This window comes from Anarhichas minor, unplaced genomic scaffold (genome assembly GCF_050575085.1).
Source record: "Anarhichas minor isolate MPS153535 unplaced genomic scaffold, ASM5057508v1 ptg000074l, whole genome shotgun sequence".
Lineage (NCBI taxonomy): Eukaryota > Metazoa > Chordata > Actinopteri > Perciformes > Anarhichadidae > Anarhichas > Anarhichas minor.
Genome location: NW_027466520.1, coordinates 11827944 through 11852391, shown reverse-complemented (window position 1 = coordinate 11852391; position 24448 = coordinate 11827944). Strand labels below are relative to the sequence as shown.

Genomic DNA, 24448 nt, shown 5'->3' with positions numbered 1-24448 from the left:
AGAGTTGTGTCCAATTTACAAAAGTCGTTAAGCTGGATGCTTTTTGTAGTTCGAGCCATGACAGAAACTGGACATGCCCTCTTTGTGTGTGTGTGTGTGTGTGTGTGTGTGTGTGTGTGTGTCTATATTTGAAATTCTGCATGTGTAGGGGCGTGAGTGTGTGTGACATGCCACCGTTTTTAATCTGTCTCTGTGTTTGCCCTTATTAATGTACCAGTTGAGAGTTGCAACACTACTCCATAATGTATTTTTGGACTTTTAAAGAGCTTAATCACCGAAGGCCACGTAACTGCACCAGCGTTGCAGTTGTTCTTAATCTCAGACATGGAAACACAACACAGGCTGCCTCATTGTTCAGTCTGGCCTCGGTCTCAGCCGGTCTGAGGAGGGAGGCCCGCAAACTTACCTGCCTGACCCCGGAGGAAACATTACAGTGTGAGAGCTTGTCGATCTCCTGGATTCAGTGTGCGCTGCAGTGTTCTGCTCCGTGATATACAGGCTTCTGTGAGAGAGAATGTGTTAAAACAATATCCCCAAAAGTTCTTGAATAGCTTTGGAGAGGGTTTATCGAGGATTGATACAGCGCCCTGTGTCTAATTTACAGCCCCGTGTCAAAATCTGGAACTACCTCTTTTGTTATTGCAACTGTATTTCAAAGAGCTTTTCTGTGCCACTGAGAAGCTCTCAAAACATGTTCACCCACGTGTCGTATACGATTTCGAACGAGCGAAGGTCTCTCTTACTCCAAAGTAACTTTCCTCTCGAGCACACTTAATGGTGTATGGCCCAGTCCCTTAAGCTTCACAGGGGGAAATCAAGCACAGAAGAGAAAGTATTTCACACTGGAAAACACATTACTGACCCGTCTCAGTTTTTTCAGTTCACCCCTTTTCAAAGCCTTCAAATATGGTCCGGAATCAATTCAATTCTATAGTATCAAACATCTTTAAATGTAACACTTTGGATTTGTTTTGGACACGACCTGCAGTCATTCACAAGTTCTCGTGTAAATCTTCTGCCAACATATTTTCCTGCCGGCCCCCTCAGATCGGACCTTGTTCAGGTGCTCGCTCTCACAGGAGATGCATACCAGGAGAAGAGAGAACTTTGTAGCCTGAGAGGCGAATCACCCTTCGCCGTTCCATTTGACATACACCCTTGGTATCTCGCAGTTTCATACGGATGTGCTTCATTTCGTGTCAGGTACAAAATCAACAAGCTTTACATCGCTCCCAAAAGGACTGGGGGATTGTTTGCCGAGATCGTAAATCCTTGTAGACAGCTTCAGCCGGCTATTTGTATTAAAGAGGCTCTTTCATGAGAAAAACTCTGTGAAGTAAATTGATGAAAATGACAAAATGCGGATGGTAATTTTCAAGCCAATGTATGCTAGAGTGCAAGCTTTTGCCAGATCCTTGTATGTATTTTGCATGAGCACACTTCTGCCCCGTTTGTTTTATTTCTCTCTCTCTCTTACACGGCCAGGACGTCCGTTGTGGGGGGGGGGGGGGGGACGACACACATTACATCAAAAGTGAGGTGAAGGAATAAAAACCAAGCCGAGCATCACAGCGTTTACTTCTTCAGTTTCCTCGTTGCTTTAACACGACTTCAGGTTGTGGGTGTGGTGAGCAGATGACACACGCGCCGTGTGCTGCCTGCTCTGTTATGACTACCGTGTTTTTGAGGTCCATGGAGCATAAAGTTTCAGAGCCTTTTCGACCTTAAGCCTCTCTCCCCGCCATGTTCTCCTGGTTGCAGGGGCTCAGAGGAGTTCAGGCTGAAACTTTCCCCTCAAAGTCATTGATTTGAAAGCGGCCCTCCCCTCCTTTTTCCTTTTCCTCTTTAGAGACACAGAGAAAGCAGCTTAACAGTCTCTGGCTCACTGGAGGCTGCAGGGAATGTTGTTTACCTTGACTTCCCTCACCAGCTTCCCCTCAGCCCTAGCTAAACACTGCTGTCTGTTTGTGCTGTTTGCCCTCCACAGAGGAGTCTAAAACATGGGGATGCTTGAGTAGAAGGGGGGGGGTTGATGGAGCCGTAATGGCTGTCAGACCCGCACAGGGGGAATTTAAACCTGAAAACTCCTGCAGGCAGACGCGGCCCGACAGAGCGCACTTAACACCATGACACCTCCGTGTGCGATAAGGTGCGCGCGTGTGCAAATGCAACAATATGTGCAGCCCTGTCAGACTGGTACGCCCGCCCCTCCCCCTCCCCCCTCAGCCAAGGGGGGAGGCCAAGCGCGGGGGGGGGGGGGGGGGCGTGTTCCCTTCCCCAGCTCCCTTCTTGGAGGTCAGGACTCTTCTGGAGCTCTCTGAAGTGCAAAAAAAACCTCAAAAACTCACGATTCAGCTTTTCAAACGTGGGGCAAGTGTTCATGTTACCACGGTCAGGCAATATCCAACAAGTGGCGTATTATGTTCCTAGAGATCCCAGCTGGGAGGGAAAGAGCAAGCTCGGGAGAAAAGCAGCGAAGAGAGACACGCTTATCTTAGCCTAGCCGTGCGCTTTCGGGAGACCTTATTTGGCGTCGTCTGAATAACATGCTATGAGGTTGGCAAAAAACGCCGCCTCAGGCATCCTCTCTTTTCACAAAAGAGACTTGTTTAGCGAGCTGCATGTTTTCTGGAGCCGGTGGATGCAAGTTTGCTTTTGGAGGTGTTTTGGATGCTATTTTTAAAAAATCATATAAAACCCGCGGGCAAATGTTTCACATCGCATTGAGGAGGAGCCGACATCTTGGACGGCTGGGAGAATTTATTCCCCACAAAATGTGATTATAATCAGGAGGAAGGATATTATTTTCTCAGTTTTGAAACTGGACGTGTACTGTAGTTTCACAGCCCTTTTACGTGCACACACACACACACACACACACACACACAAGCTGGCTCACATCATCTTTCATCTGTTTTCCTTTTGCTGTTTATCTTTGCACTGGGAATGTCTTCTCTCTGCTTCTCCGGCTGTTTGCTAGCCACACAAACGTGCGGAGCGGCGTTTTTAAGTTTGAATGTGACGTGGAGAGGGGTCAGGGTCGGCCTCGGCTCTTCTATGACATGCATTATGAACACAGTAGTGACTGGGAGGAAAACAGATCTCAGGTTTGCCTGATAGGCGCTGATCAGCCGGCCCGTTCCCACTCCCAACTCGTCACATACGGATGCTCGTTCAATGGCCCTGCGCATCAAACTGTGGCGCTCTACATACCCCTCTAGCGTCAGTTCTGCCTGTGCAGGGCTGCCTCTAGTGGCCGTAGTAATTATGACGGGAGTAAAAGAGGAAGTCAGGTGTCGCAGTTTAAAGAGCAACAACGTCGGAATCGGGAGGAGGTTGGCATGGAGGGATGGGTCAACAAACACAGGACTTTCACCCAGAAGACCGCTGTTGTCCTCTGTGGAGTCAACATGGACTTATTTTAGGTTAGGTAAGGCGCTTAACTTACGTCACATACATAACTTACTTACGTAACTTAAGTTAAGTTCTAAACACACTTTTTTAAAGCCTAACCATGAAGTATTTCCCCCCCCCCCCCCTAAAGCTAACTAAGTAGTTGTGTTTGAATTCACAACATTGAAGTCTATCAGGACTACCCTGCATGTTAAACTAATGACGCTAAAGGGGAACCCAGTGTTAAAAAGTGACGCCAAGGGGTCCCGACCAAGCGTCCGTATCTGACGAGTTGCGAGTGAGAACGTTTTGGATCAGCTGGATAGAGACTAGGTCAGTGTCTACACACACATTTCTTTACTGAAAATGTTTCCACAAGTTGAGAGTGACATTTCATTTGTGTGAAACCGACAGAGGAATCCCATCACTTCCTATGTTGATATGCCGAGCCAGTGCTGAACAGGATGGGGAGGTTTTGAATAAGAAAGAGAGAAATTGCGAAAATGGAGATATGCCAGAAGCTTTGAGAATCATTCTGCTGCCTTTAACTAAATCTAAATCAGTGGCTCTTTTGTAGGTTGTAAAGGGGGCTTAGTTCTTGGATCATTTCCTTTTTTTTTTTTAACAGCGACAGTCATTCGACATTGTCCTCTGTGTTGCTCGGGATCAACGGGGATGTGGCATTGCTGCGCTGAAACCAGGGGAAACAATCCCGATGGTGTTCAAACAACACTTGTAAGCCTGCAGCAGCATGATCTTTGTTTCATTCAGTGGGGAACGAGGCCCTGGTATACGGGGCTTAGTAGTGCCTCAGACGTCTCAGCAGTTACTGTATTCATCAAAGCTTCATTATGTTTAGGAGCGGGGAGTCCTTAAGTGCTTACTTGAGGGATGTAATGTTGCCGTTGGTTCATTATGGATGTAAACAAGACCATCCGAAATAATTGCAAGTGTGGCTTAGGAAACCTCAGTGGCACTCCATTGTGATTTTACCCAAGGAGCACACATTGAACACATTTAGATTCGTCCATTGCACCAGAGTATTTATGCTTGCATTTACTTTTATTTTGATTCAGCCCCACAGCTGCCCACAAACATAATGTAGTGATTTCGCTGCAGATAAAATAGAGGAAAAAGAAAACCTCACCCCCTCCACAACACATGCCACTCAGTGGTATTCCATAAGTCCTGTGTGTTCCCTTCTTCGCTCATTTCTGCACAATACGCAACTCTTAGAGCGTACGAAAATCTTTTAAATGTTCGGTTTTATGTAACCCCCAAAAAAATAAACTTCCAGATTTCTGGAGCGCAAAAAAAACCTTGTTCTGCAATGAGATCTAACTGGATCCATTTACACTATACACACACTATATAATCTGACCTTTGGAGCGTCGGAAGGGCTGTCAAGTGGTGTGGTTCATGCTCAGGTTTTTAATGTCAAGCCCGCCCTGCACGACTTTCATCCGAACCAATTTACAGCAGCATGTGTGCTCGCAGCTGCAACCCCTTTGCTGCCGAGGCATGGTTTGGAAGGTGTGGTGGCGGGCGTGGGTGGCTCAGCTGTGGAGGGGACGGAGTGTGGGAGTGGTTCAGGGAACGGTGCCGGGAAGAGACTTAATTAGGCGCAGCTGAAACTGATCCTGATTAGGTCTCTTACAGCTGTATTTTAATCAACAGTAGGGACGGAGGCGAGGAGGACAGCTCGGGACGAGCACGGAGAGCACACGGCCAAGCTAGGCCGACTCCTTACAAATAAAGAACATTGTTGCAAACCGTCATTTAACCGTGTGCTGCCGTCATTGTGCTCAACAGACCCACCGTGTAGCAGGGAGCGTGCTACAGAAGGGTATAGTGGGACACACACACACACACACACACACATGCTGAACACACACACAGGGACACATGCAGCTTGAGACTGTCGCCTCACAGCCACTGTATATCTCTGCAGGCCGTGCTGGTGGAAGTGTGCATTGGCTGCTGCTGCTGACATGGCAACGTGTGCAGCAAGCTACCTGTGTGGGCGCTAGATGAGGGGTGTAAGGTGTATGAGCACACAGTTGGAAATGTATGATTCTTTGGGAATCTGTTCCTGCTGCAAACTGTAACCTCCGTCCTTTGTACTCCGACAGCCCCTCATCCACGTCATAGGCTCCGATGACGAGATGCTCCAGGAACATGCTGCCGGCTGTGTGCGCAACATCCGACTGCTGGCCCTGGCGAATAAGAAGGCTGAGTTATTTCATTGACCCTTTTATTGAGCTTCAGAGTTTGTTTTTAAATGTGTTTGGGGAGAAAAGAAAAAGCTTCAAATAAAATCTATGAGAAAGGTGTTTGAAATATAAGTGGTTTGAATATGCTTTTAAGTGTTTCAATAAAATGTTTTACCTTGATTGATGAGTCTTTATTTATTTGAGCTGCTGCTTCCGTCCTAGCGGCAAACTTTTATCCCCCGTTTCCATCAGCCACCTCATCGGGAGTTGGTACAAACATTTTAGGAAGCCCTCTTCTCGCTCTCTGACTGCGATGATAAAAATAAACGCTTCTTCTTCACGTTTGATCTCACGCCAAATACCCCATACGTTGGTTCAGCGTGAAACACTCGGCGTCCTCTGCAGTAACATTCCTTAAGTAATACACAGGAGACCGCAATATCTAAACAAGATCCACATCTGCTTAGGGTTGCTCAACATGCTTTTCTATAGTCTGGATACTTCTGCGCTTGCAAAAGAGACATTTAGACAAACAAAGTAACTTGCTGTTGGAATCTGCACCAACGTGATGTATAAATACCACACTACAATATGAACACATCAATACAAGAACAATCGATAACAATCAGGAATACAATAGTGTGCCGTGTCTCCACCGCAGATATTATGAATTTAAGCAGGATTTTGCACATTACTCAGAATTGATTTATAGTAATTTCAGATTTTGTAGGAGTATTTATTATAAATACAAAAATATATTCTACAGACAAGCTCATTATTTTCGTCAGTAAAAGCTCAAATGTTTTGCTCGTTGGAATCATCTCTGCACCAAAGTACATAGAGAGCACCAACAATAAAAGATCTAATGAAGGGTATTTGGGAAAATGCACCAAATTGCCCTGTTCTTTCCTAAAAGTACTTATTTTTTTATTTATTTTTTGCTGAATATCTTTTTTCTAGGCTATTTCATTTTCAGTATTGTACATTTTTAGACACAACGGTAATGGTGTGCGTGTGCACCTCATTGCAGCTGATCCGGTCTTGTCTGATTCTTTGGTCTTCTGTTCTTGTTTATTACAAACAGGCCATGTCAGGCTTGACAGCCTTTTGCGCAGCAGGTTTTGGTAAAAGACCGTTGGCCTGAACCACTGTTCCCCCCTCGCATGTCTGTCAGCCTCTCTGTCTCTCTGATCCCACTGTCCTGGTCCCAGTTAGCTTAGATGCTCAGCACTCAACCACAGAGGCTGCCACAAAATCTCATGGGACTTTCATCATTAATATCCGCCACGTGCTAAAATAGAAAATTAGCAAAACATTGAAAATATGTGGTTGAAAATCTTCATCACTCTTTGAAGTTTAAACACTACCAGCTGTTAGCGGGAGTCAGTGGAAGAGCGTGGAAGGAGGATGGTAGATGAGGGAGCTTATTACTCTGAAGAAGCAACTTCCTTCAAAAAAAATGAAACTAGGAGCTGAAGGAAGCCACTGACTCCAAACCACTCAGAGCAAATAAACTCACAATGATTAATGTCTCTTTAATTCCATGCGGCAAGCTTTATAACCTCTGCGACATGCTCAGTGTCAAATTTGATACTGTTTGAAGGAAAAGCTTTTAGTCACTTCAACAAACAAGGAGGAAAACATTGTTTTTTGTCTTGAGTGGCTGCTTAAAGTTTCCTTTTTTCATGCTGTGTTTTTTCTTAATTTGAGCTCCTTTTCTCTTTTACCGCTAATTTCCTAATAGTTCAACATTTCGGGGAATAGCTTATCTGATCTCCTTCCAAAAGTGAGATGAGAAGATTCATCTATGTGTTAAGTGCAGAGCTGGAGTGGATGTAGTTAGGCTAGCTTAGCATTAAGACTGAAAGCAGGGGGAAACAAAGTCAAAATATCCGCCTAGCAACACCTCTAAAGCTACCAAAAACACACTGGTTTTAGAGTTATCTATTGGAACTATTTCTTTGCAAATAAACAGTTTTTAGAGAAGACCAAGAATTAATTTCAGAAAGTAACTTGAGGCCCATACTGAACACCCATCTTACTCTTGGTAGTAAAGTATTATAATAAATATAAACTATTTAACAAACCATGCAAGTTCAACCTGTTATCACTCCCAATACGTCAAATACTTGTTCAGTGCTCCTCAGCAACGACGCACAGAGGCACTCTTTATCGTCTGTATGCGACGCACCGGGCTTGCAACTAACTCCAATGTAAACACAACCCCGTCCTTATTACCTGCTCAAAGCAACTGATGTATTATAAAGTGTGAGATAGTCCACACAGAGAGACTGGAGGGGTGATGGATGGGTCGAACAAACACACGCACAAAGACTTGTCAAGGAGCCCACTAGTTTGTGTCCCGTGAGAAACTATAAGAAAACGTTGACATTTATGATGTCAGTCGTTAGTAACGTGGGTTGTTGGTCATGTGAGTTGTTAGGGTTGTTAGTCGTGTGACTCGCATGAGTCGCTAGCTCGCTAGTCATTTGAGTCGGTTAGTCAGTGAAGTTAATGTAATGCAGTGGTCAAGGACGTCAAGGAAGTGGTTTTGTTGCCTAAACCTAAACGTCCTGTGAGGACGTGACATTTCTTTTGAAAAGACACTGCGTGAAACGAGTGTATATTAACATGCTTTCCCTGAAACGTCCATAGTTGATGCTAGAGGAGTACTGGGATCCCTCTACTAGTCTCCATTGGTACAGTGGTAGGATCCCGATGAATACACAGGGGCATGTAGATGTACCACAGCCCACCCTTTTAACCAGTAGTGTGTCGTTCCAGCGAGCCCAGACCCTTAAAAGAGCCTGATATGTCAAAGAGATAGAACAGTATGAATGGACAAGGTGCTAACCACGATGCCGCTGTATGTTCTTGACACTCACCCCAACAAACAAGGCTGCCAACAATGTGTGTAGAGTGTACGTGGACCACAGTGGGAGGGTCTGTTCCCACCTGCTTGTAAGCTTGGGAGATGCACTCACAAAGCCATCCTGCCAGGTGTTTCTTGGATAGGGCTTCACTGGTCACACCATCCCTGAAGCACATGAACAGATGTTAATTTCCCCTGATGGGGGTTGTGCGTTCAACATAAAATGCAAATGCACGAATTGGGCAAAACAGATGTTACTTTGCCTCCCTTTACCCTACATATTGCGGAAGACAATAACCCTCGACCTGACAAAACTCCTTAAAAGGGATATGGTTTGAGGGTAGCCCCGCTGGGGTCGTGAAGCATCAAGCAACTGGGGTGCATCAACAGTGTGGTTCGTTCACATACTCTCTTAGCTGAGGTCAGTGCAAGCAGCAAAGGTGTCTTGAATGACAATGCGTTCAGAGAGGAGTGCTCCAGAGGCATCAAAATGACCCTTCACCAATACCTCGAGCACCAATGGCCGTTCCCACTTCAGGGAGAAGGCATGCATCAACGGGCGCTGTCTCCTGACCCCTTCAAAGAACCGCTTTACGAGATTCGACCAAAGACCTGTCTGTCGCCAAAACCCTTCCAAAACCCTTCCTGACAGGAAGACATGGCTCTCTATCCATCAAACACATTTGAACCATCTGCATAGGACAGAGGTTCTAGCCTCCTTTCTTCACACCAGTGTTGAAACCCTGACCACTTGCCCTGTAACAGTGGTGGATCTTGCTCTTGCTACCTGGATTGTCTGCACCACCGGTACAGACAGTCCAGCCCTCCTCAGCCTGTCCCTCTCAGGAGCCCAGCCTGGAGAGGACGGCCCAGATTGGGCAGTGTTGTGCCAAAAAGGGCCACAGCAGGCAGTTGATGTTGTGTCGGTTGGCAAACAGACCCACTTTCGCTTTCCCAGCTCGGGAAAAAGTTGCAATTGCAGACTGCTTGCAGCAGGGCCGTATGTCTGTGGTCTGACAGAGGGGACTCAGCCTGCATGCGCCCAGCATAACCCCCAGATACTGCTCCCCTTGTACAACCAGGCTATCCCCTGGGCAAGACGCAAGAATATCCTGTGTTTCGAAACCACCTCTGGCTGAACCAGTTTCAGTAACCACTTGATGGCTAACATATGGAACGTCTTGTGGGCAATGCACCTGTTTAGGATGTGGAGATCCGTCCCAGGAAACAACGGGCACTGACAATGTTCTTGAAGCAGCAGAGGTAGGCAGTCAGTGGTATAGTCAGTGGCACAAAGACAAAAAGGATAGTCTGGCAGCAGTGCGTGCTGCTTTATATACTGTTGGTACTATTTGGGTTGGCCCGCCCTGATTGGCTCGCTATGCTTATGTAAATTAATTTGTACTTGTGATTGAAGGAGAGTATTACCCAAAGAGTACAGTAGAGGGTGCAGCCTGTGTGAGTTAGAACCAGATTTTGCAAATGTAATGTAAACAAGAAACTTTTGTGAAGAACTCTGCACATTTGCATTCTATCATGTCTCCAAAACTTGCTGAGGCTTGATTTGCAATATTTACAACTCTTGTTGTAAAGAAACAGTGCTTGAATACCCTCTGAACCTGATGTTAAACCTTGTAGAGCACAGGGGAGACGCTGAAAGGAAGTCGCAAGTTGGTTTCAGACACCTGGCTGTCCGGCCCATTGGTCATAAAGCCACAGTTGAGTGTATTAGCCGAGCCACAAACCCTCTCTAAGGAACAGAGACTGCCACTTTTTTTTGCCTGGCAGTTTGACACAGGGACATTATTCACGAGAAATTAGAGGTTATGCCTCCATGCCTCGGCACAGGCAGCAATTACGTCCGGTTCTGGCCTTTCTGGTCACCATTTAAGATCTGACGCTTCCCATCGCTTCACGGAAGGGATGGAAATAGTGGAGGGACATCCCTGATGTTGTTGCTCCTGTTTTGAGGGAAAGTGTGGGCCCTGGCATCTGCCACACCCCTGTATCTCAGCTGGTATGTCTCACCATTGACCTGACCTTCACCCTGTCCACAGAGGTTTCCCATAGGCCAGGCTGATGTATGCAACCACATTCAAGGACTCTATTATGCATTACACAAGATTTACGTGTGTAAATGTCCTTTCTACAGTCGTGAAAATTGTCTGTCCACATTTTGGGTCGACAGAGTATATATATGGCTTATTTTTTTACAGTCAGGCAGTCCTTCAGAGAGTGAGCTGTGTATTGTGATACTAGCTCAATTGTTTTAAAATGGATGGAAAAGTTTTTTTTTTTAAAGATCCCACATCTCCTCAGGCGTCCTGCAGCAATATTTCATAAAAGAAACTAATGACCAGTAAAAGTTCTTTCCAAATATTAGAAGTGGCTTTCCGTCCCCTTCAGTGTCTAAGGACCGTTTTTAATATAAAACCAAACTGCAGCACAGGGTTAGCTTGCGATGTTGCCATTAAAAACATGCACGTACACAACGGCCTCTCAGAGCTCCATCCAAACACAGAGCAGTGCTCTCTGGTAGCGGATGAGGGGGTGAAAACAGTTTCTGTTCTCAATCTGTAAATTAGCTTTAATATCATTACAGCATGCTCACACCACCGGGTCTGTTCCAGTTAGCCTCGCATGTCGTGCTCTCACGCTGTTTGCTGCCTCTCTGCATTCGTTTACGTCTAGCAGTTGCTCACAATATCCCCTAATTTTGCACTCCTAAGGGGGTCAAAGTGATGTCCTGAGATCCCCCGTGAATTTCTCAGTGGTTTTTAAACACTTTTTTTTCTGCACTAATCAATTCTGACATTCCCTTCCATTAAGTGTAAATAACAAGCTGTTATGACAATAAATAAACAGAGAAATATGCAGGCAAATACCACAGGGTCTGGGTTGGATTTCAAGGCTGCTAGAGTCCAAAAAGGTCTCAAAATATGAATAATGGCTTCTGGTCCTTACAAGCATTAGGCTCGTAATAAACGTACCTTTCTGAATTCCATTCTGATTTTATGTTTTCAATGTTTTACACACGCAATAATTGTATTTTGTACATGCCAACAACAATCCCTTTTGTGCTGATTCGTGTGTTTGCTTTTGCTATGCGTAAGCACATTAGACACAAAACAGTACTGAGACAGGAGTCGCATGCTGGATGACAGTTAGCAAGCTCAGAGAATTTGTTTTCTTTATTTAATGAAATGGTGTACAATCATGGGAACAAAAAGCTTGGAGTGTCACTGTGAGTCACTAGAACTAGCCAGGCAGGCTAGCGAATTAGCGGTTAGCTCACCAGCTAAGTAGTTTGCCAGCTAGCCCTTAGTTACTACGTCACCAAGCTTTTAGAACTACGTATTTTGAAAAGGCGCCGGGACAAACTTTGCTGTGCCTCTTTCTGCTTTGACACGGCCAGAAGCACTGTGGGCCTTGATTTGCAGAAACATCTAAAAGCAACTTTTTTTCTTATCAAAACGCTGACATTTTCCAGCCATTAATGCAAGAGGCTGAGCAGATTGGAGGAGGCTCCATGCGGGACTTCTGTTAGATTAGTCATCCTGGCTCATCCTGACCTGTTACGGCACTCAACATCTAAGCATTTCTAATGAAACAGTCTTTACTCACCGGATCTGATGTCCGTTCGTTATAGTCAGTGTGAGGTGGAGGAGGGGGGGTTAGGATATGCCTGTCAACCACATTAACAGATCATAGCTTTTTGTTCTGTACCTGACCTTGAAATTGAGGAAATTGTGAAATCTTAGACACCACTGCTGATTTGATGAAACTTGGAAGGTATGACTCTAGCCTTAATGGAATCACACTGATTGGCCTCAAAATGTAACTGCATCTTTTTTTTTTTTTTTTTACATGTTTGCATTTATTTTTTGTATGCTGATTTACTGTCTTTCTCACTCTGCAACCTTCTTTGTAATGTCACATGTGATGATGTTCATAGTACTTTTCAGCTTTGTGTTCACAGAAGATTTTGTATCACCTGCAGCCTTTCTGGACCTTTCCTTCTTGCAGTTACATTAAACTGGAAAGGAGAGCACACTGATAGCCAACAGGCAGTTATATTAATCTGCAGACAAAGGATATTGTCGAGTAAAGATGCTAAAAAATGCCAAGTTCCTCACACAGCAGACAGTGATGAGTTGGCACACGCTCCCGGCTGCACAGCTGTGAACCATAAGCCCGGCCAGGTTTCCCTTGCTGGATCATGAACCAACCTGAGAGCTCCGTATGGCACCCCACCAAAAATTATATTATTCTAGAGTTTTCATCACAGTCTTTTCATCAAGCTATCACAACTCTGGACCTGAGGGGAAGACATGCAACTGGGGGGAATAGCACCAAATCATCAGCAAGGCATTATAGAACATCCTATTTTAATCTGCAGCTGATTGCCTGCTTTGAGGCATGAGCGCAAAGTACAAAACTGTGGTACACGCTGCCGACTTGAGTTTCTTCACAAAATTAAGAGTAATATTTGTAAAGGTGGTCGATTGGGCAAATGTTCAAAATGCATTTTTCTGCTTTGGTGTGGAGTTGTATCCTCTTTTTTGTGGCGTTCTCTTCCTTAACTCCAATGTTTCCAAAGTCCTGCTTTAACTCTGACATTAATAAATGTCCTTTCCCACCGCGCAATGCATAAATAACACCCCGTTCCAGTCTAGCTCACTGCTGTCTTGCTTCGCCCAAGCACTCCCAAATACTTCAGAGCTTTGCAACTGCTTGCTCACAAAAACAAAAATACCTGGACACTCAACAACCAAAGATTGCACGACCAGAATTATAGAGGCGATGACACTCGAAATAACTGAAAGGTTTCACCGAAGTTTTCACACTGGCATTATAAATGACAAAGAGTCAAATATGCCTCTTTGTTATTCTAACATGAGTGAGTAGTTCTGGCAAGGCTTAGGCGCACAAAACGCACGCTTTGTCTGACTTACTTCAACTTGGATTGCCAGTGCAAGAAAATCACAGAGGGTCCGGTCCACAATGAAGGCATGTTCTCTGACAGATGTATCCATCACCTTCGTGTACACTGGAAACTGAACTGGCACCTACTCCCTCTGAAGTACTGTGTGCCTACCTAGTAGCCATTCGTGTATTCTTGGAAAGCCACATTTAGAGAGACAACAGAGGATAGGAGGGTTAGAAGAGTATTGGGTGTTCCAAGTTGCAATTATTCCCCACTGTAATTTCAAGGAGCAATTCCAGTGACTTCTAATGGCACTTGGTTTTGACTCTTGATTACTTTCAGTAGACATGGACAGATAGCACACATTTCAACTGGCTGATTAGTGTCCTAAATGTTTAAACACCCCCTGAAAACAGTAATTGGGTAATTTTAAACAACCTGCAAATTTTTCCTCAGTCACATTTTCCACCAAAGCTGGCAAACTATTGAACAAATATGTCTGTGGCTTTACAAGTAGTCCGCACACTACGGTACGTAATTCCAATTTGGTTTACATGGCGAAATAAAGTCCAAGTCTGGAGTGAAAACATCATCTTAAATGAGGGGCAGATTATGGGTGCAGAGACTGAGGTTTTAGAAAATAATTTAGATTGTAATGGCGTAAGGTGTTGACATTGAGCTAACGCTGAATTCACGTAATGGCCACCTTTCATAGCCAGATCCTTTAATACACATTGAATGATGAAGTACCCCGGGGCAAAAACAGGGTGTTGCCTGCTGGATCCATGATGTATAATGAATGTCTGCTTTTCAATTTTACATGCACTGTCCTCAAAAAAGACACACAAGTCTTCCATTTAGAGGCTGCTGATCTTATGCTGCCTCCTCACTACAATATCTTATTTATTCAAAAGCAGAGACATTTGATTTGCACCGTTAGTGGTGTGTTTTCTGTAAAAGGGATCAGAGTTAAATTGGAAGTTTAAGGAGAAAACAAATGTTATGAGTGCATGGAAATACAACTTTAACTACAACCGCCCCAGGCCAGACCAAACCCTCATACAAATGAACTCCAGGAGATGTGATATAATACGATTCAAGACTGAGCATGTAGGCTACAAAAAACATATACAGAGATTAGATGCAAGAACAGAGCAAGAACAACGTCTTCTCAGAAATACACTGACGTAGTGCATTTAAATGAAATCGTCTTGGATGGAGGAGGTAGGGTGACGTTAAACTGAGGTTTCCTTCCCGGCATTGTATGAAAACAAAGCTCCAGATGTTGGGATACAGAGTGTAACATATCTAATATTAATCAGTATATGGATATATTGGAGATTTGGGCCTTTATTAAAGGGATACTCCACTGATAACACAATTACAAAGTTTAGGAAATATCAGTGACCTATAAAAAACAAAACAATGGTCAGTTCATTTCAATTGAATCAGCAGATTCATTTACAAGGGCAACATAAAAACGCTCAAAGAAATCTTTTGTGCGTCTTCAACTTTGACACAAAAGTTTGCACTGTTGAACAATAGCAACCCATCTTGACAGTGCTGACCTTTGAGGGAACTGAGAGCCGATGAGTCCAAAAAGGACAACTCTATTGTTGCTTATTAGCTGTGTTTCATCATCGGCTTTTATGTAACCCTCTCCTGCCAGAGTACGGTCATAAACTGCTCCATAAAAGTTGAATGGGCAATGAGGCAGGAGTCGATGGTGCAAATACGTCTCTTGAATAGACTGTGTCCTGTTAGAAACCGACCTAACAAGCTTGCTGGTTAGCAAGCTCAGTGAGCTTGTTTTTCCTCCCTTCAGTAACTCTTTGTTGAATTAAATGATTGAAACGGCCCAGCAAGGACACAATAGAAAGAAGCTTAGAAAGCTGTTGTGAGTGACTAGTGCTGGAAAGTTCCAGGCTTACTGACGTGTTAGCTGTTAGCTTGCCAGCTACAGTAGTTTATCAGCAGTTCTTTAGAACCACATATTTAGATGCCTGGATGAACGCTGCTGTGACCAGCCTTTAAGTCCTCTTGCATGGGTCACACACTAAAAACACTGGGTTCTTCACTTTCCCTGCAGCCGTTCAATAAGATCTTTCACTACACTCCCTTTGCCTGGTAAACAGCGCACATTTCTTACTCCACACCCCCAGTTCGTAGTCTTCCCAAGCCCAAGCTGAGATAACCCTGATGACATCACTAATACATCATCAAGGTTACTTTCTGAGAATTAGCCAATCTCCTCCAAAGCCACAGACGGCATCAAATTACTGTTTTCGCAGGCTGAAGTGTAGTTTCTCTTTACGTCGAGTCAACTGATTTTGATGTGTAAAACTTGTGGGGTGGCCCTTGAACCATGAATAAGACTGTAAATGATTTTTGTATTGATAGGCTCTAATGGCGGTCTCATTTTGTGTATTTAAATGCGTGGCATATCCCAGAGTTCCTTCTGTAAAAGTTATAAGTGTGAATTATTTTTAAGCTCCTGTATCGCTTGAGCACATAAATTGCCAATATCTGCACACTGTCTCGGCTGTCTGCAACTCCAGACTTAAAATATTGGTGTTTGGTGCCAGTCTTCGAAAACCATTATTGGTCAAACCCAAGTGACCAGCAGAACGACAAAGATCAGAGGACACAGAAAGCAGATGCCGGTGAAATTCGTGAAACTCCAGTTTGAGATGAAACAGGGCGGCGCACTGGGGAACGCCTGCAGAGCTCCTGCCACCGACCCCTGTGAAGCAGCACATCATGATTAATGATGTCGTGCTTCCTACCTGTTGGATCGTTTTGTACGCCCACAATGGTCAACAGGCAGGAGTCTCAAATGTAGATTTAGTGAGCCAAAGCAGAGGCTGTGGAGAAGGTGGAATAACACAAAAGAGAAGCCAGTGACAAGTCCATATGTTCCCATCCCTAGAGACGGCCGTTCTCACCTACAGGTTTAGACAACAGTGACAAGGTCACGGGAGGTAACAGGGGTTCACTTCAGGCCAGACGGAAAACATACATATTGTGTATAACCTGAGCAAATAAACCCTCCCCGACCTTAATTAAAGTGATTGCATGACTGGGTCATTCATAGCATGTTTGCACAAGCCGTTAGTAAAAGTGAACTTCCCCCGTTAAATGAAAATAAGCACAAATAAACGATAATTACACAGATCCCTAACCCTTCATATGGCTCTTGCTGCTTAGTCACGTCCTTCGAATCACTACCTTGGATAAACCCAAAGGGAACACACAGCTGAGGACCTCAGACGCTGTGACTCATGAACCCATAATGTGACAGCTTTTATAATGGAAGCCAATGAGAGGGTGGAGTAACCAGCAGTGGCATGGCTATATACAGTAAGAATCTTCTTTTTTTTCTCTTCATTCTAAATGTTACTAAAAACAGCTTGGATTGTGTTCGGTTTGAATCTGATGGAATAATTATTGTTGCAGCAGAAAGCACTGATGTTGACTTCAGCTTCAGGCAGCTCCAAGGAGAAGATGTTCTGCAAAAAAGAAGATGGGCATCTGTATTCAGGAATGCAAAGAAAGTTACTTCTAAGGTGTTCGAAAAACGAATGGGGTAAGAATAAATCTAAAACATTTGACATGGCGCCATTTAGGTGGTGTGATGTTGCAGTGGAGGGAAGATACATTCTTTACAAGCATCCAAAAACAGGTGTAGAGTATCCTGCAGCAGACGGTTGGTAATAGGTTTAACTATACCCATGCCAGGAGCTGTAAAAAAGAAATATAGTCCAAGCGACTTTCTTTCCTTTGAAGGCAAAGTCACAAATTCTGCAAATGTGGCAAGAAGATTTTAATTGACTTCCATGGCGTTTGACTTATTTGTCAAATTTCTTAGACAAAAGATTGAATAGTTGGACGCTAAGGCTGGATTACCAAGCGGGACCCCGAGCGGCCCCAAAAGCTAAATTCACTGCACATCAATAGGTTTTCGTATTGAATTTATTTTGCAAATTCTGCACCATAAAACACTAAGGCTGTCAGGATCCCTGTCAGACCAGACACCTCCCATTGCCACACAGCTGCAGCCACTCCAGCCAATTCCCTCCTGCAGCCTGACACACCAGACTCAGGTCCCACTAACGATTCCCCTGGCAGTATATAAACTCTGGTCCTGCAGTCTGGGGTTGTCAGGTCGTACCGTCTTTAACCGTCTTTCACCCGCTTCAACCCTGTTGCAGCTACTCCCTCGAGCGCCTGCCTCCGGTGTCCGTCGGTCCGGGAATCCCCCGTGCCCTCTGTGTTAACGGACTACTCACCGCCGCTCTGCCCTCCGTTGTGTTAGCGGACTACACACGCCGTCAAGCTGCCAGCTCTCCAGTGTCGAGCCACGGGACATCACACCGTCGAGCTACCAGCCCTCCGGTGTCGAGCCACGGGACTCACACCGTCGATCTGCCTACTCTCTGGTGTCGGACCTCGGGCTCCACACCTTCACACACCTACACAATAAAACCTGTTTTTTCTGTACTCTGTCTCCTGTGGTCTTGCATTTGGGTCCTATCCGTGAACTCCCGTGACAGAACGACCTGACCATAATGGACCCAGCAACCACAGGAGCAGCTACGCCGTACAGGCCTAACAGTCTGCTGGAGGAGACGAGAACTGTCGTTGCTGAAGTTTCTCGGATTCGCTGTTTCATGCAGGAACTAGCCCGAACAGTCAAGTCTCCACCAGTTCCAGCACCCGCACTATTCCCTCCTGTCCTCGCTCCGCCGGTCTGGGAATCCCCCGTGCCGGCTCCGGATCCCTACGATGGAACACTGGGGAAGTGCCAGGGCTTCCTGTTGCGATGCCAACGGGTATTTGACCGTCAGCCTCAGACTTTTGACTCGGACGGGTCCAAGGTCTCCTACGTGGTTGGATTACTGCGGGGAAGGGCTTTGGACTGGGCCGTGAGAACATTAGGTTTTGATCGGCCAAATGCTGTGCTTTTCGTGGACTTTGTGGAGGATCTGAGGAGGGTTTTCGACCCTTCGGTGGACTCGGATTATATGGCTGAGCACCCTCTCAGCCGGAGACGGGGCCAAGCAAGTGTAGGGGAACACTCGGTGGTCCGGCCAAGTCCGGCTCCCCGTATTCGGGCGGCATTCTGGCCGTCACCGTATCCAGCTGCTGCCTCGGAGCCGCAGCGAACTCAAGTTCCTGTTCCTGCCGCCTCTGCGCCAGCTCCAGTCCCGGCCGCCTCAGCCCCGCAGCCAGCTCCAGTCCCGGCCGCCTCAGCCCCGCAGCCAGCTCCAGTCCCGGCCGCCGCCGTCTCCGAACCGCAGCGACCTCCAGTCCCGGTCGCCGCCGTCTCCGAACCGCAGCGACCTCCAGTCCCGGTCGCCGCCGTCTCCGTACCGCAGCGACCTCCAGTCCCGGCCGCCGCTGCCTCGGAGCAGCAGCGACCTCCAGTTCCGGCCGCCGCCGCCGCGGAGCAGCAGCGTCCTCCAGTTGCTGCCTCGGAGCAGCAGCGTCCTCCAGTTGCCGCCTCGGAGCAGCAGCGACCTCCAGTTGCCGCCTCGGAGCAGCAGCGACCTCCAGTCGCCGCCTCGGAGCAGCAGCGACCTCCAGTCGCCGCCTCGGAGCAGCAGCGACCTCCAGTCGCCGCCTCGGAGCAGCAGCGACCTCCAGTCGCCGCCTCTCAGCAGCAGCGACCTCCAGTCGCCGCCTCGGAGCAGCAGCGACCTCCAGTCGCCGCCTCAGAGCAGCAGCGACCTCCAGGGCCTGCCGCCGTTGGACCAGCATCCTATTGTCCGGAGCCCTTCTGCCCGCCCGGCCGTCCGCCGGAGCACCCGTGTCCGGAGCCCTTCTGCCCGCCCGGCCGTCCGCCGGAGCACCCGTGTCCGGAGCCCTTCTGCCCGCCCGGCCGTCCGCCGGAGCACCCGTGTCCGGAGCCCTTCTGCAGCCCCGTGGCCAGTCAGATCCAGTCACCCACCCTCCGGACCCCCTCCAACCACCCTGGTTGGCTTTGTATATGCGGGGACGTCCCTCCTCCGCCCACCCTTGTTTGTTGTTCTGGACGGTGTACGTCTGGAATCCGTTCCTTGAGGGGGGGGGTACTGTCAGGATCCCTGTCAGACCAGACACCTCCCATTGCCACACAGCTGCAGCCACTCCAGCCAATTCCCTCCTGCAGCCTGACACACCAGACTCAGGTCCCACTAACGATTCCCCTGGCAGTATATAAACTCTGGTCCTGCAGTCTGGGGTTGTCAGGTCGTACCGTCTTTAACCGTCTTTCACCCGCTTCAACCCTGTTGCAGCTACTCCCTCGAGCGCCTGCCTCCGGTGTCCGTCGGTCCGGGAATCCCCCGTGCCCTCTGTGTTAACGGACTACTCACCGCCGCTCTGCCCTCCGTTGTGTTAGCGGACTACACACGCCGTCAAGCTGCCAGCTCTCCAGTGTCGAGCCACGGGACATCACACCGTCGAGCTACCAGCCCTCCGGTGTCGAGCCACGGGACTCACACCGTCGATCTGCCTACTCTCTGGTGTCGGACCTCGGGCTCCACACCTTCACACACCTACACAATAAAACCTGTTTTTTCTGTACTCTGTCTCCTGTGGTCTTGCATTTGGGTCCTATCCGTGAACTCCCGTGACAGAACGACCTGACCATAATGGACCCAGCAACCACAGGAGCAGCTACGCCGTACAGGCCTAACAGTCTGCTGGAGGAGACGAGAACTGTCGTTGCTGAAGTTTCTCGGATTCGCTGTTTCATGCAGGAACTAGCCCGAACAGTCAAGTCTCCACCAGTTCCAGCACCCGCACTATTCCCTCCTGTCCTCGCTCCGCCGGTCTGGGAATCCCCCGTGCCGGCTCCGGATCCCTACGATGGAACACTGGGGAAGTGCCAGGGCTTCCTGTTGCGATGCCAACGGGTATTTGACCGTCAGCCTCAGACTTTTGACTCGGACGGGTCCAAGGTCTCCTACGTGGTTGGATTACTGCGGGGAAGGGCTTTGGACTGGGCCGTGAGAACATTAGGTTTTGATCGGCCAAATGCTGTGCTTTTCGTGGACTTTGTGGAGGATCTGAGGAGGGTTTTCGACCCTTCGGTGGACTCGGATTATATGGCTGAGCACCCTCTCAGCCGGAGACGGGGCCAAGCAAGTGTAGGGGAACACTCGGTGGTCCGGCCAAGTCCGGCTCCCCGTATTCGGGCGGCATTCTGGCCGTCACCGTATCCAGCTGCTGCCTCGGAGCCGCAGCGAACTCAAGTTCCTGTTCCTGCCGCCTCTGCGCCAGCTCCAGTCCCGGCCGCCTCAGCCCCGCAGCCAGCTCCAGTCCCGGCCGCCTCAGCCCCGCAGCCAGCTCCAGTCCCGGCCGCCGCCGTCTCCGAACCGCAGCGACCTCCAGTCCCGGTCGCCGCCGTCTCCGAACCGCAGCGACCTCCAGTCCCGGTCGCCGCCGTCTCCGTACCGCAGCGACCTCCAGTCCCGGCCGCCGCTGCCTCGGAGCAGCAGCGACCTCCAGTTCCGGCCGCCGCCGCCGCGGAGCAGCAGCGTCCTCCAGTTGCCGCCTCGGAGCAGCAGCGTCCTCCAGTTGCCGCCTCGGAGCAGCAGCGACCTCCAGTTGCCGCCTCGGAGCAGCAGCGACCTCCAGTTGCCGCCTCGGAGCAGCAGCGACCTCCAGTCGCCGCCTCGGAGCAGCAGCGACCTCCAGTCGCCGCCTCGGAGCAGCAGCGACCTCCAGTCGCCGCCTCGGAGCAGCAGCGACCTCCAGTCGCCGCCTCGGAGCAGCAGCGACCTCCAGTCGCCGCCTCGGAGCAGCAGCGACCTCCAGTCGCCGCCTCTCAGCAGCAGCGACCTCCAGTCGCCGCCTCTCAGCAGCAGCGACCTCCAGTCGCCGCCTCGGAGCAGCAGCGACCTCCAGTCGCCGCCTCGGAGCAGCAGCGACCTCCAGGGCCTGCCGCCGTTGGACCAGCATCCTATTGTCCGGAGCCCTTCTGCCCGCCCGGCCGTCCGCCGGAGCACCCGTGTCCGGAGCCCTTCTGCCCGCCCGGCCATCCGCCGGAGCACCCGTGTCCGGAGCCCTTCTGCCCGCCCGGCCGTCCGCCGGAGCACCCGTGTCTGGAGCCCTTCTGCAGCCCCGTGGCCAGTCAGATCCAGTCACCCACCCTCCGGACCCCCTCCAACCACCCTGGTTGGCTTTGTATATGCGGGGACGTCCCTCCTCCGCCCACCCTTGTTTGTTGTTCTGGACGGTGTACGTCTGGAATCCGTTCCTTGAGGGGGGGGGTACTGTCAGGATCCCTGTCAGACCAGACACCTCCCATTGCCACACAGCTGCAGCCACTCCAGCCAATTCCCTCCTGCAGCCTGACACACCAGACTCAGGTCCCACTAACGATTCCCCTGGCAGTATATAAACTCTGGTCCTGCAGTCTGGGGTTGTCAGGTCGTACCGTCTTTAACCGTCTTTCACCCGCTTCAACCCTGTTGCAGCTACTCCCTCGAGCGCCTGCCTCCGGTGTCCGTCGGTCCGGGAATCCCCCGTGCCCTCTGTGTTAACGGACTACTCACCGCCGCTCTGCCCTCCGTTGTGTTAGCGGACTACACACGCCGTCAAGCTGCCAGCTCTCCAGTGTCGAGCCACGGGACATCACACCGTCGAGCTACCAGCCCTCCGGTGTCGAGCCACGGGACTCACACCGTCGATCTGCCTACTCTCTGGTGTCGGACCTCGGGCTCCACACCTTCACACACCTACACAATAAAACCTGTTTTTTCTGTACTCTGTCTCCTGTGGTCTTGCGTTTGGGTCCTATCCGTGAACTCCCGTGACAAAGGCGGGTTCTGCAGGAATGCAAATTAAGTCAACCAGATGCACTGGACTTAATTGGAACTTTGGGTGACAATTTCACAAATGCACATGTATCTGTAATGGCTTGTAAGTGATCTATGAAACATACGTTCATGTTTTATGAACTGTTAATAAAGCCGTTAGTTCGCTTACTAATTACTTTAACTAAAAGGTTCCTCATTAGATATAGTGCTTCCAAGACAGGCAACATAAAATACCCTAGTAATCCCTGGAGCCAGCATTAGCTCTGTGAGGAGATGTGTTCTCCCATGTCAGCTGAAATACATTTGTTTCAAGAAAAGTAACATTATCACACTCCACCGTGGAGTCGGTGATTTCGACAGCCCCCTTTTTTTCTTTTTTTTTGCAGCGTGATGCCTCCCTCCCTCCCTTTCCCTCCGCTGGCCCCCGGCCCCGGAACCGGCGTAGACCATCAACAGTATGTTCGCAGGCTCAGGCCGCGTGCTAGGAAACATGAGCAGGGTGAGATATTCAGAGTCCCGGGCAGCAAGTTGCGGGCCGCTGGATAAAGCGGAGGAGGAGACGGCGGTCCGTGTGGTTTGAGCTCAGGACTTCAGGACGGGAGCATGTGAGCAGGGAATGGGAGACTGGAAACGGGATTATTGTTCTACACGGCAGAGAGACGCAGGAGGGGCACGGGACAGGTAACTGACCGAGATACACTGATGGATGTTTTTTTTTTTTTAGGAATGGACCGATAGGCTTAGCTTTCAAATGGTACTCAGGTTATTAAGGTTTAGAATGAGGGATGTAGAAAAGGATAAAACAGTTTATCCAACTTTGAATGGACAGTGCTGAGTTTAAACTGCTCTTTATTCTGATATAAATCTCCACGACTTTAAGCCGTAATATAATATACAATATTAATTCTTAACCCACTGCCGGCATGATGTTTTTGTGTATTTCATCACTACATGGTTCTCTGTGCTACATATTTGGCAACGGGGTGCTGATGGCACCGCATCACGGCGCGTCTCTTTCCCCGTGACAAATTCAATATTCAACCCCCCGCCCCCAGAGCATTTCCAAATTGAAAGTGAAGAGAAAAACAAAATGTCACACTTGTGGAACTTGCGGGGTTTGTTTGTTTAGCATTGCATAAAGGAGAGCACCAACCAAAATAAACCATCCGGGGTTTTTGTAGAGACTTGCTACCGCAGCGCAGAAGAGACAGGGCAGAAATATTCAGGATGCTTGAACTGGAATTCTGAAACGCATAAAAACATTTTTTTACAACCTAAACCACCGAGCCTGTAGCCTAGATTTACGGCAGTAAATGATACGTTTACCCTAGTTGTTAGTTGAAAATCAAGTGAAACTGCATGTATGAAACAGAATTGAGTAAAATTCTGTCACATCTTGTATGAAAAATCAAGTTTGAAGCTGAGCAAGATAATAGTCTTGTGATGAGGGTTTTATTGTCATTGCGCTCGATTAAAATGAAATGTATTCACCAATAACAGTTATAATGGACCTGCTGTCTGCACTGACTGTCATTTGACATTGTATTCGTTTGTTTGCTGCTTTACAAAATCCGATAACTAACGGATGCTTGGTCTTCGCGTAAATCCCTTGATATGAATTGGAATTGCAGATACGTATGTTTACAAAGAGCGACCTTATAATGACGCATCACAACAGCAGCAGTTACGCACGGTCCACCTCAGCTCAAGACAGTCTGCAGGCTGGTTCATTCAGTGCATTTGCAAGCGGCACGCAGTGAAGGGAAACAGAATCACACATACCAGAGTGAAGGTGTCAAATTCTGTTTTATATGTATGATTTATTTATTTTAAGACTGCTTTTGTAAAATCTCCACACTTGTTCCACAGGAGAGACACTGGGACGCCGTGACAAATCAGAGGAGAAACTTTTTTTTTTTTTTTAACCTTTTTTCAACATTTTCTAATCGGGAGGAATATCCGGCCAAAGATGAACGCCATCGTGTTTAACAAACTGAGCAGCCAGGTCCTGTTTGAGGAGAAGGCGAAAGAGGTGGAGATGAGCAGCAGAAATTATCTAGAAGTCATCGACGGGCAACATCCAGACCTCCTCTCCAGCAACCAGACTATCAGAGACAACCAGGCCATCAGACACAGGCGGAGCGGGTATGTGGAGCGTTCTGTTGCGTTTAACGCATGTGCGGCTTTTATTAACACGTGGATTAACTGGAGTCCCGGGTTTACCGATGAGGAATGC

The 24448-nt window shown here is 48.1% G+C and overlaps 1 protein-coding gene across 3 annotated transcripts in view; it reads left to right on the top strand.

The window, feature by feature from the left end:
• Window positions 1–5705, top strand: part of LOC142937695 (outer dynein arm-docking complex subunit 2-like) — a 40474-nt gene extending 34769 nt beyond the window's left edge. For all 3 annotated transcript variants that reach the window (XM_076080747.1, XM_076080745.1, XM_076080746.1), the window contains one exon: window positions 5526–5705. In XM_076080747.1, coding sequence (XP_075936862.1) covers window positions 5526–5642 — 117 coding nt within the window. In that variant the 3' untranslated portion in view covers window positions 5643–5705. The remainder of the gene's footprint in view (window positions 1–5525) is intronic.
• The last annotated feature ends 18743 nt before the right edge of the window (window positions 5706–24448 follow it).